The following is a 16,811-nucleotide window of genomic DNA, read 5'->3' on the forward strand; positions in this document are numbered from 1 at the left end:
TTGAGATATTTAGCCTCAGTTCCATGCTGTACTTTGTCTCTGGTACAATAGGATATACTGGAAAAAAGCCATAAAGAAGACTGATTGTGATTACTAGAGGCAATTTAGCAGCCTCAATGTTGCTCTAAGATATAAGTTGTATAGCTCCAGGCAGCCATTCAGTTTAACATGTTAACCACATTACCATCCACATTGCTAAAGTAGGGGAAGAATCCACCATCACAGATATAATCTACAAAAGATAACACTATAAGCAAGCTTTACAGTCTCCTAAGATGCCAAAGAAAGTTTAGAAGTGTCAACCACAGATTATAGACCTGTTGCTTGTTCTCTTTGAATTTTGGTTTTCATAAGACAAAAGGTCATGTATATTTCAATATAGTCATCCTCAATTATATTAGGCACCTAGTGAGCATCAAAATCAGTTCTAGAAGTTGATTGAAAGATCTCAAAAATTATTGGCTAAAAACATGAGATGTTTCATTCTATTTTGCTACAGGTACATTCTATTTCATCAATCATGGTGAAGCAAGATGAGGACAAGTCCTGCAGAAAAAGTCAGATTCTTGTATTGTATTAACAAGGATCCTACGAGTCACAGAACCCTTAGAGTCAGGCACTACAAAAGCAGCACAGGAGAGTGTCATGATGAACCTTTGCATGCAATTCTTTCTCCTGAAGTAGAACTTATTCAATTATTCAGAGACTTCTGAAAGAACTACTATTTGCACAGAAATTATGGTAGCTAATCTGATATTTTTGATTAGCAAAAAAGTATTTCCAAAAAAAGTAAAAATAGTTTCATAATATGAATCAGCCTCAAGACTCATATTTTTTATAGTTTGTGTCAAAAACCTTGTAAGTTTCCAGAAAAGGTCTCAAATGTGACAGGTAATTACTTTTAGATAATTTTTGTACTTTGATACTGAACACAGCTGTTCATGAATCCAATTAAAAACCTCCATTTAGATAAGAAAACTATCTATTTCAATGTATTATGCAAACAGCACATCACATTTTTGCTATTTGATGAGTAAAGCTGCAATTTAAATATGCTGTTTATTGTAAAATTAATATAATGAAGATCCTTTGTCAGCTTCAATCTTTCATAATTTGCCTATGAGTTTTAAGCTAAATTTCAGCATAATTAGTGCATGTATCCAAAACGCCCATCATCCACCCCACCCCCATTCCAAAAAAAGCACTCAGAATGAAGTTGGAGTATATTTAAAACACATGCTGGAAATATTGACAGTGCTTTTCATTTTACTTCCTTTTAATGACTTTCTACTTCTCAAACATACAATACGTTTAAATCCCCCTCATGTCCAGAGGCAGAAAGATATTTTCCATTGTGCTGTTCTAGAACTAATTCTGATGGCTTAAAACACCTGTTTTCTTCCTTATATACTAATTACATTTGTGTTTTTACCTGTTGTCAGGACTAAGTTTGTAAAAAATATTAAGTCACTACTTTTATTTAGCGCTCTGTTGAAATGCTGTGGAAGATACAAGCTCTGTCTCTTTCCATAGTCCCAACATTCAAGTTTGACAATTTTGAGGAAAAAAGACTATGTAAAATGCACTGGAAGATTGCAATTTTCAGAAACATCGAAGTTGTTCTTTTGAATAGTGCCACTCACAACACCAACATATTCTTGTAATGTTCCATTTCATCTACGAAATAGCAAACATTAGCATCTTTATTTTATTGGTCACAAAGCAATGTTATGGAAATGTCCTCAGAATGTTATGAATAAAAAGCATCTCAAAAAAATGTAATTAAAAAGTCATTATTACACTTTTAGAATGCCTATATTATCAGAACTGAAATCAGGTGCCTGTGTTCAGTTTTATCTCTGTTTTCACATAGCTTCAGTTTTATTTCTACAGTCCTGAAATACACAGATGGTTAAATGAAGACATATAGATTAACTCAGTATATTTCCACTAAGAGATTTTCATTAGGAAGCACTTTTAAGTTTAAAGCCTCTCTCTTCTGGAGTTTTAGATATTTCCATTCATATTACAACACTGTTTGAGTTGGGCCAATTACCACAAGTTAATCACAATTACATTTCTTTAGCTATGAGATAAAATTCTCAAATAATGGGCTGAAATGTAACACTTATTTTCATTTTAGCGTTATTATTTCAGTTCCTCTATAGTCGCACAGCAATTCCTACACAGTACCTTAATTTTTTTTTCATCCATAGATTTCTGAATACGCTGTCTAAGAGGTTTTGGAGAAGATCCATTGGATTGTGCTGGAGATCTATATTAAAAAGAGATAAGAAGTATTTAGAACATGTAAAAGCAATTAGTTAAGAAAAATAGTTACTATACCAAGTTCCTCAGAAACAGGAAGGCAAGTATCTTCACTCTCCAAGCCTTACTTTGTTTTCTCCCTTCCTAAGTAACCACATGTACCGTGGGCAACTGAAGGCAGCATAATGAAACCAAACCTACAGTTCCAATTTCTGGTATTATTTTGCAGTATGTCTACAATATTGTAGTTCTGCAGCCACAGTATTATTATTGGTAATGCTGGTGATGAGTTACCAAGTCACCATTCTACTTACACCCCCTTGAATAGCATCTGGTTGACATCCAGAATAATTTTCCTCATATTTACAGACTTTTCAATAAAAGTACTCACACAAACAAAATGCTTCCACCCTCCTATATTTCAGTATGTGAATAGTTACGTATATTAATGAAAATGAATAGTTACATATATTAATGAAAATTTTTTATGCATATAATGAAAAAAATTATTGATGCATATAAGAGGGGATTTTTTTTGTCTTGAAATAAGAACTAATCTGTGCATCTGTAAATAATTACTTCTCTGTTTACGCTCATGGCAGGCCAGTGTGCACATGAGGACAGTTTTTTTCAAAAATAACTCATTCTTTATTTTATTTGTTTAACTCATTCTATTCAATTATTCCATAAATAAAATTTATTTTATTTAGCTCATTCTTTATTTTATTTATTTCTATTTGTCTGTGATGCAAAATTTCTGCAGGACCTTGCAATGTTTTTGCTATTTAAATTGCCAAAATATGTAGCTACAGCATGCTCCCTTCTACGCTGTTGTTCTGGTTCATGAGTCCTCTTTGTAACCTGTAATGACAAAATTCTCAGCATCCCACTTTTCCAACAACTGATGATTCCTCAGGATAAGTGACTGATTAAATCATCACTGCTTCTCTAGTGCATGGATAGGTTAGTTTCCTTTTCAGTGTCCACAGAAATGGGTTTACAAGAGATTCTTTGTTTTGTATACCAGATCAACATGGGTATTCCTTAAATAGAAGGAAATTTTAAAAAGCAAGGAAAGAAATGAGCAAGAAGTAATGCCTGGCTTTAACATTAATAGGATAGGAAGATGATGGGAATGGTATAAAAAACAGCAGCAAACAAAAAGTTGCCCCAAACCCCGAATACCAGTTGAACCTGCAAAACCATAAAAGAGAGCCTTTATTGCAAAAAGTTATGAAAATACTTAATCCGTGGTCATGCAAAATTTGACTCTAAAACATAAATAATATCATTAATTATATCAGAATCACCTTTGATTTCAATATCATCACTACGTTTTTATGTTTGCTTAAAAAATTTAAAAATACTATGGGAAAAATAGCACACTTCTCCCTTGCATGCAGCTTCAAAATACAAAAAAATAGCAAGATAATTTTATTTCAACTTCTATAATGCATCTAAATGCAATCTAAAAAGAATATTTTCCAGAAGATTGAAATAAGGTTCTTACAGAAGGAAAATATTTGACGGACATACTAAAGGACCGATTAAGTAAGAAAAACTTCAGCTTGGTTCGGATGTTCTAAAACACTGAGGATGTATTGCCAGTGCTTATATTTTCAGTTCCCAAATACACATGCATTTCACAAATTAAAATGAAAATATTTTTAATTAAAGAAAGCCAACAAAAAGTTAAACAACACAATAGCTGCTTCTCAGCAGTAGCTTTTTGGCAGGATTTCAGTGCAGAGAGATAAATCTACCCAATTGATCTAAAAGTTTATTAAAAGAAGAGTAAAACAAAGCAAGAAAAATTCCTGAAATGCTGAAGTTTTGAAAAAGAGATGCTTTCATTTAACCTCAGTCTTCACCTGAAAACTAACAGTGCTCTCTCAAACTGACTATAACCGAGACAAAACTACTTACAAAACTTTAAACATATTTTTGGGATTCTTCAGTAATGAAATCTCTAGAAATAACAAAAAGCATTGTGAAAAACCTCAGAACAATAACTACCATGTGATCAAAAAACATAAAACAATAACTACCATATGAGGTGACCAATCTGATACGCAGAATCAGATTAGCAAAAAGAATCTGAAAACTGCAGTGACATTTACTGCCAAAGGTACTGCCATTTACCCTGTAAACTGTTCCAGATTTACTATTAACAATAGATTGGCAAAAAGACTGCAAATACTCTAGATCAAGTATTTGAGACATCAGCATTAACAAAAAAGTGGTGTACCATAGAGGTGCCTGTACATTGATCAGAGTGACACTTTAGCTACTATCCTTTGTAGTATTAAGGTGTTCAGCATTCATAAAGCAATTGGAGCCTTAGAGTAAAGCTGCTAGAGAAATGCATTACACAGATTTGATAAAAATTGAGAATGGGTGTTGTTTGCAAGTTTCATTTCAAGTTTTTGCAAAGTTATTCATTCCTAAAACAATTATTTAGGATCATAAATTCAATACTTTGAATAAATTACTTCTAAATCAAATTTTTAAATGGAAGCACACAGATAAGATTAAAAAAATTATATACTGGAAAATAAAATCTAAAACAAATTGACCACTAAGAATTACTATGGAAAACACAAGAATTGTCTAGATTACAAAATAAATTCCCAGGTAGCAGTACCTGCTCACACCTACACCGAGAAGATTTTAAGTCAAACAAAGGTCTTATCCTTTTGGGGAAAATTCAAGAAAATCAATTCAGCTGAAAAATCAAATGAGGTAAGTGAAACCAAAGCACTCAGTCTGCACTCTTGTTCAGAAATAAGTGGTTTAAAACCCATTTTAAATTAAAGAGTTACTTAAAAAAAAAAAAGCAGTGTTTAATTCAGAAGAATTCAGGTGGGCCTTGATTACATTCACATAGAGCATTAACCTAAATCTGATTAAGCTCCTTTTCATTCTGATAAAAATACAACCATGGTGAGGTTTATTAAATTAGTGAAACAATTTAAAAAGTAATGTGGATCAATTTTCCTGACTCTGAAGTAATGGAAAAAATAAGAGACTGAAATCAGGGTTATTTTAAGCTTGTTACATAATGAAATAGAAATGTATAGCTACAGCTATCCACAGATATTTGAGAGGTGAAAGAAATATTCCACAATATGTTGTCACAAGCTGTCTTTTATATTAAAAGTTATTACAGGTTTATTTAGAATTCTTATTAGTGTAACTAATTTTTTTAAGTTTTATTAGAATGTGCTTGTTCCTTTGGTTTCATAAGAGAGGTCGAACGCTAAATCTAATGGAACCCTTAAATTCTTCAACTTTTAGGATCCTCCATCTTCCAGTTTAGGACCTATCACTGTTTTTCTCTTTCCTTGCTGTTATCTTCACAGCCTTGCACCTGCACATTTGGATAGTGTTGTTATGGTGGGCTCTCATGGGAAACAACTGCCACCAGCATAAGAAACACCCCCTTCTTCCCCACTTTTCCTACCCTTTTCATTGTAGCTCTTATGTTAGGGAACCCAAAAATGTGCATGCACAGAGCCTAATAAGCAACAGGCCACGCAGTCCCTGCCCTGATGAACAGATGCTCACATCACCGCTAAAGGCACCAAAAGCAGGGACAAACAATAAGGGATATGAGCAGGTCCTTACAAAGACAATGTAGTTACCCTGGGAAAAGCACTGTTAGGGAACCAACCACTGTACTACAGAGGATGCTTGTCTGGGAACCCTAGCTGCTTTACTTCCCAGCTGGCCACCAGGGAGAGTTTTCTCTTTCCTCTCCTCTCCCTCCTCTTTTGATTTTATTCTTCCCTAAAAGTAAATTTCACCATTAGAGTCAATGTATGCCATCAGCTACAGATCCTACAAATAAATCTTCATGCATGCGAATTTGTTTCAATATCCTTTGTGCAATACTACCCTGATTGGTAGATCATGATTTGAAAAACTATTTGACTATTTAAAATTGTCTCCACAAAATAACTACTATGTAGGAAGAAAACAGGATATAATCCAAAAATTTCTTGTGTCATAGCTAGACAAAGGAGGCATCTTCAAATTTAATAGTAATCTAATTAGCTACTGAACAGACAGTATTTTAACTTAGGAGTTCAAACTCAACTTAAGAGGTGAGTATTTGGAAGGTTTGTTGCGAAGGATATTCCTTCATGGGTTTTGTGTAGCCCAGAAACGTACTAGCTCAAAAGTCCATATTTCAAAAGCATCTTGAAGATACAGAAAATGCAAATGAGGAGGTAGACTACTTTTGAAACTTGAGACTGTTCTAAGAATGTTTTCCCTTTACACCTAACCTCACAACAGACTGCACTTTGGTCATTTGCTTTGTGTAAGTAATATCAATGCTTTGTTAGCCACTCAGTATAAGGTCTTTAAAAACAAACAAACCCAACACAAACACAAAAAACCTTCTAGTACTCACCTGAAGAGTGTCAAAACAGAGGTGATTCCAAACAAATTTAAGCTTTCATCACCATATAATAGTTCTGCTTTGTTCGGGGTAGGAGGATTGACAGCTTCTTCATCCAGAAGAACTAGTAAGACCATTACAGTATCTCTGCCACAATACACAGTGCCATGATTTATGGAATGCAATTTTGGCTGAAAGTAAATAAAATTAAAAGGAACATACAACAGGAAAGGTCAGCAAGCCAGACCAATAGCTCACCTCCAAAAGCAACCCATATCAGCACAAGGTGTGAGAATTCCCTCCTTCCCTTTCGCAGTAAGCATTTATGGGGAACCTGCCCATGGGAAAGTTTCTTCCTCATCCCAAGCAGTTAGTAGAGTTTAGATCACTGCCAGCTGGAGGTACACACTGATGAGCAAGTCACACAGATAAATATACAAATCTGTGACGAAACCATGCAGCAGAAATTAACATATTTTCTCACAACCAATTTGAGTGCTATGGGGTACACAAACACGTTCTGGTGAAGTCCAACTCCTCCGACTAACTGAATCTGCTAAAGCAGTTGGTTAAAAGTGAGATTTCCATCAAGATTTGACAACAGAGGTACTTGGCACAATCTCCTGTTTGGAACAGGATGAATTCCTCACGATTTTCCACAAGAATAAAGAATTCCTTAAAGAAAATAATAATCCACATCTGGAAGTGCTCAACACTACAGTCAGCAGTACAGATGTAGAACTCCATAGCCACTATGGGACTGCAAGAATTGCAAGTTTGCTGTATTTTTCTTTGAAAGTACTAGGAGTTCCATAGAGAAATTTAGTGCTTAATACACAGTAGTAGATTTTAAAAACTATAGGCTTTCTTATTTACCAGTACACAGAAACATTGAATAGCCTGACTTTGTTCAGAAGGACAGGACAAGCAACGAACTGCATTTATCTAATCAGTTAACTGCTTTTAAACACAGTCTTGAAAAGATCAAATTCTATTTCTCTCTCTATTTGATTACATCAATTAGTGTATGTAGCTTTCAAGAAACCATAGCAACACATGTCAGTCAGTTACTATAAGTTATAATCAATAGCTAGAAATAGCAATTACAGAAATGGTTGTTACTTGGCTTTACAGAATTGGCCTATTTCAGTACCATTTAATTTCCTCAAAATTTATTCTGAACCTCTTCAGTCATTACATCACCACATCATAGATTTTTATAAAATGTCATGTGTGTCACAGTAAATTTGTCTTAATGAGAAAAGTACAAATTTGGCATCATCTTGACTGATTATACACAAAGGAAAAAAATGATCTTTAGAATATAACATAACCTCCTAACTGCCAAAAGATGACCTTCAGAAATCTCATATACTACAACAACTGTGACTTGGTGTACTAACCATGGACTAAAATCCTATTGTCCAAGGCACAATAAGAACTTTAGGCAAGACAACAATCCCTGCCATAAAAGTCTTATTTATTAGTAAGCTTAAAATCATTATTCAAATTATTTTTTCAAGAAAATAGTTGATCAGTCTTTCAAGGGTAGTGACCATTAGCTACTCCAGACTATTCTCATTAGTTCCAGAAACACCAGCCAGATTCCATTTACAGTAGTCATTTTCTCAGGAAGAAATTAATCATAATTCCTATTAGTCACTCATGCAGGCTTCAACACAAAGTAGTGCTTCCTGCTGCGTAAAGTAATAACTTTTCCTGGAGCTCTAGATTCTTATAAAACAGGTACTTGCAGGAAAACTGAGCAATGACAGAAGAAAACTGCCACTGCCAGGAGAAAGCTAATATTTTTCTAACAAAGTAACTCTTTTCAGGTACATTTTATGAGGAAGCAGCCTTCCCAGGAGCTAGCGGAGGCATCCTTTGCAGGTCTGTAGTTAAGATCATATTTTAAATTTGCACTCAAAGAAATGATTCAATCTCTTATGTATGAAAAAAACATAACATCCTATCAAAACCAGAACTTATTCTGAATATAGAACAATTTTTCTGAAAAATTATAGCATGAGGGTTTAGGGGTTTCTTTGTAAAGTAAAAAACAAAACACAATAAAAAAACCAAGCTATACGTGAAACTCAGCACAGAACATTAATTTTTGCTGTCCTGAGATCTTAATGGAACAATACAGATGCTCTAATTTTTTTTCATATACACCTCAAAATCATTTGGAAAACTTAAAGGTTTTTTTTTGGTTTTTTTGTTTTGTTTTTTAATTAGTAATGGTAACCTACCCCTCTATATGCTTAGTAAAATGTTCTTCCACACCAAGCTCCACTAAAATATGCAATTTGATATCAGTCTCTTAACATTTGTCTACTCTCCCTTTTCCACCTCTCAACTCTGTGAATCACATATTTAAGAATTATCATTAAAATATACATTCATCACACAATCTTCACAAACTTCATTTACATCAACAAAAAGAATTCCCCACACCAAAATCAAAATAGCATCATCACAACACTGACAAAGGCAGACAATTTACACGCACTCCACCCTTCATCCCTTCACCACAGTTACAAAAACAAAAATTCCCCACACTTATTCCGCTCTCTAGCAATGTTCAGTCCACATTTTGCCTGTTACCTCTTCCGAATTACTGTCCTTATCTCTAATTCCTCAGGCCCCACATTGGGCACCACAACGGACTGTTGTGGGTTGACTTTGTCTAGCCACCAGGTGCCCACCAAGCTGCTCTATCACTTTCCCTCCTCAACAGGACAGGGAGAGAAAATATGATGAAAAGCTCATGGGGTCGAGATCAGGACAGGGAGTTGACTTACCAATTACCATCATGGGCAAAACAGACTTGGCTTAAGGAAATTAATGTCATTCATTGCCAATTAATCAGAATAGGACCCCTCCCTTCTTTCAAGACTCAGCTTCACCCCCAACTCATCTACGTCCTTCCCCTGAGTGGCACGGGGGGATGGGGAATGAGGGTTGCGGTCAGTTCCTAACACTTTGTCTCTGCTGTTCTTCCTCACGCTCTTCCTCTGCTCCTGTGTGGGGTGCCTCCCATGGGATACAGTCCTTCATGAACTTCTCCAGTGCAGGTCCTTCCCACAGGCTGTAGTTCTTCAAGAACTGCTCCAGCATGGGTCCTTTTCACAGGGTGCAGTCCTTCAGGAAAAGACTGCTCCAGCATGGGTCCCCCATGAGTTCACAGGTCCTGCCAGAAAACCTGCTTCTGCATGGGCTCCTCTCCATGGGCTACAGTTTCTGCCAGGAATCTGCTCCAGTGTGGGCTCTCCACGGGGTCACAGCTTCCTTCAGGGCACATCCACCTGCTACAGCATGGGGACCTCCACAGGCTGCAGGGTGGATATCTGCTCCACTGTGGATCTCCATGGGCTGCAGAGGGATAACCTGTATTACCATGGTCTTCATCACGGGCTGCAGGGGAATCTCTGCTCTGGTTGCCTGGAGCACCTCCTCCCCCTCCTTCTTCACTGAGCTTGGTGTCTAGAGTTGTTTCTCCCATGTGTTCTCACTCCTCTCTCCCAGCTGCTGTTGTGCAGCATTTTTTTACCCTTTCTTAAATGTTATCACAGAGGCGCTACGACCGTTGCTGATTGGCTCAGCTTTGGCCAGCGGCAGGTCCGTCTTGGAGCCGGCTGGAACTGGCTCTGTCTGTCATGGGGGCAGCTTCTGGTGTCTTTTCACAGAAGCCACCCCTGCAGCCCTCCCCGCTACCAAAACCTTACCACGTAAACTCAATACAGCACTAGATCTGTCAAGCCAAGCAGCGCATCAGTCGCATCCAGACCACAGTCATCTCTGATGGCTCTCAGTTACATCCATACTGTGGTGAGTATGGATGTACTGTAGGGAGTATGGTGAAAAGGATTAGCTTAAAGCCCATCATCCTGTGCTAAGTACTCAAGTTTCCTCACTGAGAAGAACTATAGTAGAATCTGCCCATTGACAAGTAGATGGGATGTTCCAGCAATCAAGAATTGGCAAAAACTTCAACATAGAACCACAAACTCACAGTAATATAATTAAGTTCATAAGCTGCCCTCAGGTGCCCATTTTGAGAAAAACTTCACATTGCTCTCAATGGGATTAGTATTTAACCACATTTCCTAACAACATCAGGATACAATTATCTTTGCTATCTTCTGCCTCAGCAAGGATACTGGTAAACATTTCTACAGAGTCTATAGACTATAAACTTGACCTATGGAGAACAATAAGAAACATGAACCATTTTGGAAAAGCAATTTTTTGGTGAATTTCTCTGAATAATGAAGTTTCACTAAAATAGTTTTACCTGGCTTATAATGATCTAAATTATTTTTAAAATTTTTATCAGTAATACAAGTAGCTAAATAAAGACAGAACTGGTAACGGTGATCAATTTTACAGATGGGGAAGAGAAAGGAATAGAAGGATATGAAAGAGAAACAGGGAAATACAGTGATGAAAGATTCAGGGGAAACAGGAAAATGAGGATGAAATATATACTCCAACTGCTCAGTGGAAACACACATTTAAACCAGTTTAACTAGCTACTAGGGTCCAGCTGGTTTTAGCTCTCATAGAAAAGAAAAAGCATATTGGAAGTCTGATTAAAATCTGTTAAAAATCTTATGTTACCATGGGATAATTCCAGTGATTTCACAAAACAAAGCATTCTAACAATGTACACACATTCCAAGTGTCTATAAGTTTTTAAAAGTTTCCTAGACAAAAATACATGACATTAGATATTTTATATATCTACAAAGTAAAATAAAATAATTAAAGCTGGTTGATGTTTTCATCACAAAAATGATCATAGTATAAACCTGAGTAGATTCAAAGTACAGAAACCACAAATAGAAAGCCTGTATTCTGCTCTCCACACCTGACTTAGAGAACTTTAAATATCCCGATTCCTTCCATGAAACTAAAATCATTAATAGTTTCATTAGTGTCTTGAAACACTAAAAGAGAAAAACTTACATGTTGATTGTTTGGGGTTTTATTTTTATTCCCCTCCCACTCCATGTTTCACCATGTTTTGGACTTCCATATTTAACCTTATTTTGAATGCCTTACCCTTAGAAATACTTGACGCTGAGCTAATTAAAACCTGTGTATTTTAATCAAAATTACTGATACATGTTCTCAGATCTTAATTCCACTTTCATGCGGTTTTTTTGTTTGGAAATTTGTTATAGCTCTACTGCCTTGAAATTAGTGGCAAACCTGACAGTTATAAATATCTACATCTATAACAACTGCATGAACAAATTAAGTTTTGAAGAGTATTTTATTTACAATTTTGAGGTAAGAAGTTTAGTTTAAGTAAATCAGCTTTTTGAAATCCACACTGTAATCCTCAAGTATAAGTCTTTCAACAAGTTTAAAAACACAGTGTAGAGGAAATGACACTGCTCTGTATTGTTAGGAAAAGATAATACTCTATAAAAAGTCCTTTAAAAAATAAAAAAGAAACAAAACAGGCAAAAGGCATTTGCTTTCTTGTATAGCTAAATAATAAAAAGAACAAAAGAAGTCCCATTACCCATGCTGGACTGACTCCAGTAGTGCTGGCAGTCAAGACTTCATGTTGTGAATCGATAATATTTTTAATCTTCAAATCCAAATCTTGTACAACTTCCTCTACTGCCTGACAAAAAGGATCCCCATTGCTTCGGCCTTTTATCAGATGCATCTTCACTGTTGACAGAATTCGCCCCCCTGCGATTCTGAAAATAGGCACAGGGTCATCTCCACATTAATCTTGGCAGCACTTTAGTATACCTATTAGTGTTGAACATAGCCAGTCTTCACAGTTAATCAAAACTCTTTGGAGAACAGCTTTGATCTTTTAAATCAAACAGCAGTGTAGAAGTATTGTCCAACATAATAGTTTGCTAAAAAAAAAAAGATTATAAGGAAAGGTAATGAATTCAGCATCTAGTAATACTCTGAACTGCAACACAAAACTAACTTCTCCATAAAAGTTCAAAGAAAAGTACTTTCTTTAAACCTACAGTTACCGGTTTGCTCATAAGCTGTTAAGTGTAAACAAAATGTTTCACTGGAACATGCATTCCAATTTAACAGCCTATTAGATTTTTGAGTCTTTTGTGCTTCATGAAAGTGCTTCAAAATCTTAATCTGCTTTCAATTTTATTTAAATAGATAGTAATTAGACTAGATGAACATCATTGTTTGCCATAAAGGTACACACTATTAATCTTTTTCTCATCAACTAGAAAAAATGCCTAGAGAAAAGTTAGTAGTTTAATTATGAAATGTCCATGCAGTTTGACATCAAAAATATAAATAATTGAATCTGATTGATATAGGGGCTTTATTTCAATTCTTTTTATAGAAGGAAAAGAAGGCATTTGTGAGTTCACCTAAACTATGTTTAGACTGCTAATTTCATTTCATGGTCCTGTACCTTGAACCATCCATGCTGCATGTATGACAGACTACTTTTGGGATCACTTTTGGATTAGAACTACCAGGTCTCTCCCCAGTGATACTCTTGAATGATTAGCCGTTACAGTTGTACAGATGACGCTCCAATAGGCAGTATTGAGAGAACTACACCATGTCTTGCTCCCTCAGACTTGCAAGAACCACATGTTCTATAAAAATGGAAATATAACAGGCTGCCAGGTAGACTGTATTATTGTGAGTATATAAAAAAAACCAAAACATAATCAATTCTTGAAGAATCGCAAGAAAACCCAAAGATCTTGTGTCCAAAAAACGGCTACAGGGACTGAGGCTCTTGTGACAGTGCACCTTGATTTACCCAGACCTAGTGAATGAGAAGAAGCAGTTACAATTCCAAGAATTCCACTGGCCGCTTATAAGTGCATCTTTCCACTCAGGGGTTGAAAGTGCTGCCCTGAACAATGCTGCTCAAAATTAATAAAACAAAATAACTTAAAGCTTATAATGAGTGAGCATAGTCCCATCACTCCTAACACTTGGATTTTCCATTCTTGTGAATTGCTTATTTTGCAAGTGTAATGTGTGGTGAGTAGATGCAAAAGCCATATGGAGGTACGAAGGTAGGAATCGCTAGTCATGAAGCACTACTATGAACTATGACTATGAACCAGGTTAAGTAAATTAGCTAGGGGATCACTGATCTTATCTCAGAGATGATCAAAAACTACATTAAGACAGCAAATGTGTCTTGACTACTTTAATGGTTTAGTGAAAGACAGAATAAACCCCTTGAGTCAAAAGCTTAATAATTTTTTCCAGTACCTACACAAAACATTAAGTGAAAGACTGTATGTTTTACCATTGCTTGAGTTTGGGCAAATAAAAAAAGCATTACAAGAACCATTCAGCACTCCTACACCATAATGCATCTCTTCCCAAAAGCTTTTTGAAGTTGCATGCTGTTTGGAAACTTTATCATCAATTCTCCAGTCTTCTCAGGACATGAACCCATTATTCAGACTGACGAAGTTGATTATAATCAAGATTCCCTGCACCCCACCAAGCAACCATTTGTCTTGTTTAACATCACGTATATATAAGGACTTCATTACTTCCCTGTGACATTGCGTCTTCAATTTCATTTTCTTTCTTTTATTTTTAGCTCTAATTTATAAGTTTGTTGGGGGTTTTTTAAAATTTATTCCCTCCCCTTTTACTTTTTCACATACAGAGTTATTTTCACCTTTGAGTACCAGCTGATAACACACGTAAGAATAAAGGAAGAAACAAAATCATAACAAGAGACACAAAGGACCCATTCTTTAAAAAACACTAATACCCAGGAAAAATAGGTAGAACTCTGTATTCAGAAAATACCCTGAACTGAAATTAGAGATTGAGACAGCATTCGGAAAAAGTATCATAAACATTTTCTTTGTTCTTACAAGGCATGTACTTATTGCCAGTGTTGGAGACAAGATCCTGTGCTTATGAACCCTTCTTTTGAAGGTGTACAATCACATTTCATATCCTTAAAGTAATGCACATTCACTGTGGTGACAGTAGTGACTCAAAAAATTAAATTAAAACAAGGAAAAAAACCCCCAGCCTTCCAGTCACCATGTATTTGACAAAAAATTTCCAATGAAGCTAGATATGCTTGTGATGCTAAGTTGCATTATGAGACTAATTTCCTGTCAGATTTTTTTTTTTAAGTTTTATAAAGCCTAAGTATAACGTCAGGCAAAAGCAACAAAAGCAATTCTGTTCATTCTGAACTCCTGCTCTAAGAATTTTTCCTTTGCAGTCAATCTGCTTCATGATCTATTGCAATAATCCATCTTCCCTTTCCAATTAACCTCGAGTTTCTTTTTGTAGACTTTAAGAAACACTAGCCACTTTCCTGCAACATCTAATAACTGGATAGGGTGGCCAACCCTAAAAAAGGTTAGCCTGCTAAATCCTGCCGTTAACAGCAGAATTACTGAAGTTTTACTTTTTTTTGTTTCCCTAATAGTTAGGTTTCTAGTCCAAATAAAAGCAGAAATGCAGCACGTTGAGTGTAACCTAACATCAGTCTATCTAGCTCAAACACCAATAGTTTTGATTTAACTGTACCGTGCACTGTACAAAATGACTCCGTATTTATTCACACATCCTGAACTCTTGGGCTGCTATTAGCACCTACGGTAGAATTTTTACATACATCTATGATGCTGCAAACCACATCTCTGCCAAAAAAACCCCAAAGCAACGGCAATGGCTTTATTACTCCAGGTGACATAGCCAAGAGTAAGATGATGACTAATTTTTCAACTTTCTCCATGTTTACTGGCTTCCTCCATACTCCTGCTTACTTACCCTAAACAGATACCTTGCAAATTGAAAGAAAGGTATATTTTGCACACATTAAATTCTGAAGATTAATTTTTAAAATTCTAGCTGGGAGAACCTCCATCAAATGAAACTCTGTGTATCTACATTCATATAAAATAAGTGGGCAGAGCTAGGTAAGAATAGGAATTGAGTCAGAGGAAAACTAGTTTGTTTATATTGTTTCCTGTTAAAATACATGGAGGGAACTGGGCCAGAGACCTTGCTGTTTTGGCTTATTCTGGCTGAACAAGACTCCTGTAAATAACTTAGAAAACCTGAAGTTAACTTGAAACTTTTTTTTGGCTTTTTTCCAGGTCAAAACCAGTATTTCCACACAATTCTCATCTTTAACTTCTACAGATTAAAGATTATTCAATTCACATTAGATTTGCAGGTTTCGTTAAACAGAAAAACTTGTGTTTTGCAGAAATTTAAGCACAATGTATGCACTTAGCCAAAAGAAAAGTCATCATGTGAAGTCTCGCACACAGGTCAAGAATCATCCAGATCTTAGAAAGGATAGTTTAAAAAAAAAAAGGGGGAAAAAAAAAGATGGTGGTGTACCTCTGCTCCAAAAACCACAATTCAGTCTAACCACAAGAGAATGAAAAGTTCAAGGGGAAAAAAAAATCATCCAGTGCAAGTTGTCAAGAGGTAAGGAGAGAGCACTACTGAAGAGAAGTTCTGTCTCAGAGATGTATATAGGAACTGTAGCCAAGTCTCCTGATGCTTCTTGCCAAACTGCTTTATTTCCCTCAGCTCTAAACTGACACTTTCCAAAATAATACCCTCAAATGAGAAAAAGCTTCGTATTAAATGAGTAGTATCTGTTCCATAAATACTGTGCTGAACCTAGAACTCCACGACAAACAAGCAGGTGAAGGGATTGATGACGTTGTCTTTGAAAGCCAGGTTCAGTCCTTTCTGTCTACAGATATCTTGAGCTTATCTATATGGTTATAATTTCCACACATTTTACATGCACATTCCAGCATGTATGTATGCTGGAAGAAAAAGTATTGTTACACATATAGCACTGGGCATCAGTTACGATAATCATGCCCTTAATTTAAATGCTATGCTCTGTATGTGACTCGATTACCTTGTAGCTTTTCACTGAGGGGAAAAAAAAAAGTGATAAAAACATTTTTTATGTTTATTTTTTTGTCTCTACTACCCAATGCCAACTAAAGATATTTGCTATTAGAAGTAAAGTTCATTTAATCTCTTTTTCTCCCCGTATTCCTTCTTCTTTTCCAGGAAAGAGTTCCAGTCCCCCATCAGATATACACAGTACTAACTGGAGCACAGAAAAGGAAAAGTTTATTCATACTTC

The 16,811-nt window shown here is 35.8% G+C and overlaps 1 protein-coding gene across 1 annotated transcript in view; it reads right to left on the reverse strand.

The window, feature by feature from the left end:
* PARPBP (PARP1 binding protein) overlaps positions 1-16,811 on the reverse strand; it is a 62,699-nt gene that overhangs the window by 8,986 nt on the left and 36,902 nt on the right. Inside the window, exons 7-9 of the mRNA XM_076328742.1 lie at positions 12,210-12,393; positions 6,686-6,864; positions 2,194-2,275 (exon numbers count right to left, since the gene is read on the reverse strand). Coding sequence (XP_076184857.1) covers positions 2,194-2,275; positions 6,686-6,864; positions 12,210-12,393 — 445 coding nt within the window. The remainder of the gene's footprint in view (positions 1-2,193; positions 2,276-6,685; positions 6,865-12,209; positions 12,394-16,811) is intronic.

Source organism: Aptenodytes patagonicus, chromosome 1 (genome assembly GCF_965638725.1).
Source record: "Aptenodytes patagonicus chromosome 1, bAptPat1.pri.cur, whole genome shotgun sequence".
Lineage (NCBI taxonomy): Eukaryota > Metazoa > Chordata > Aves > Sphenisciformes > Spheniscidae > Aptenodytes > Aptenodytes patagonicus.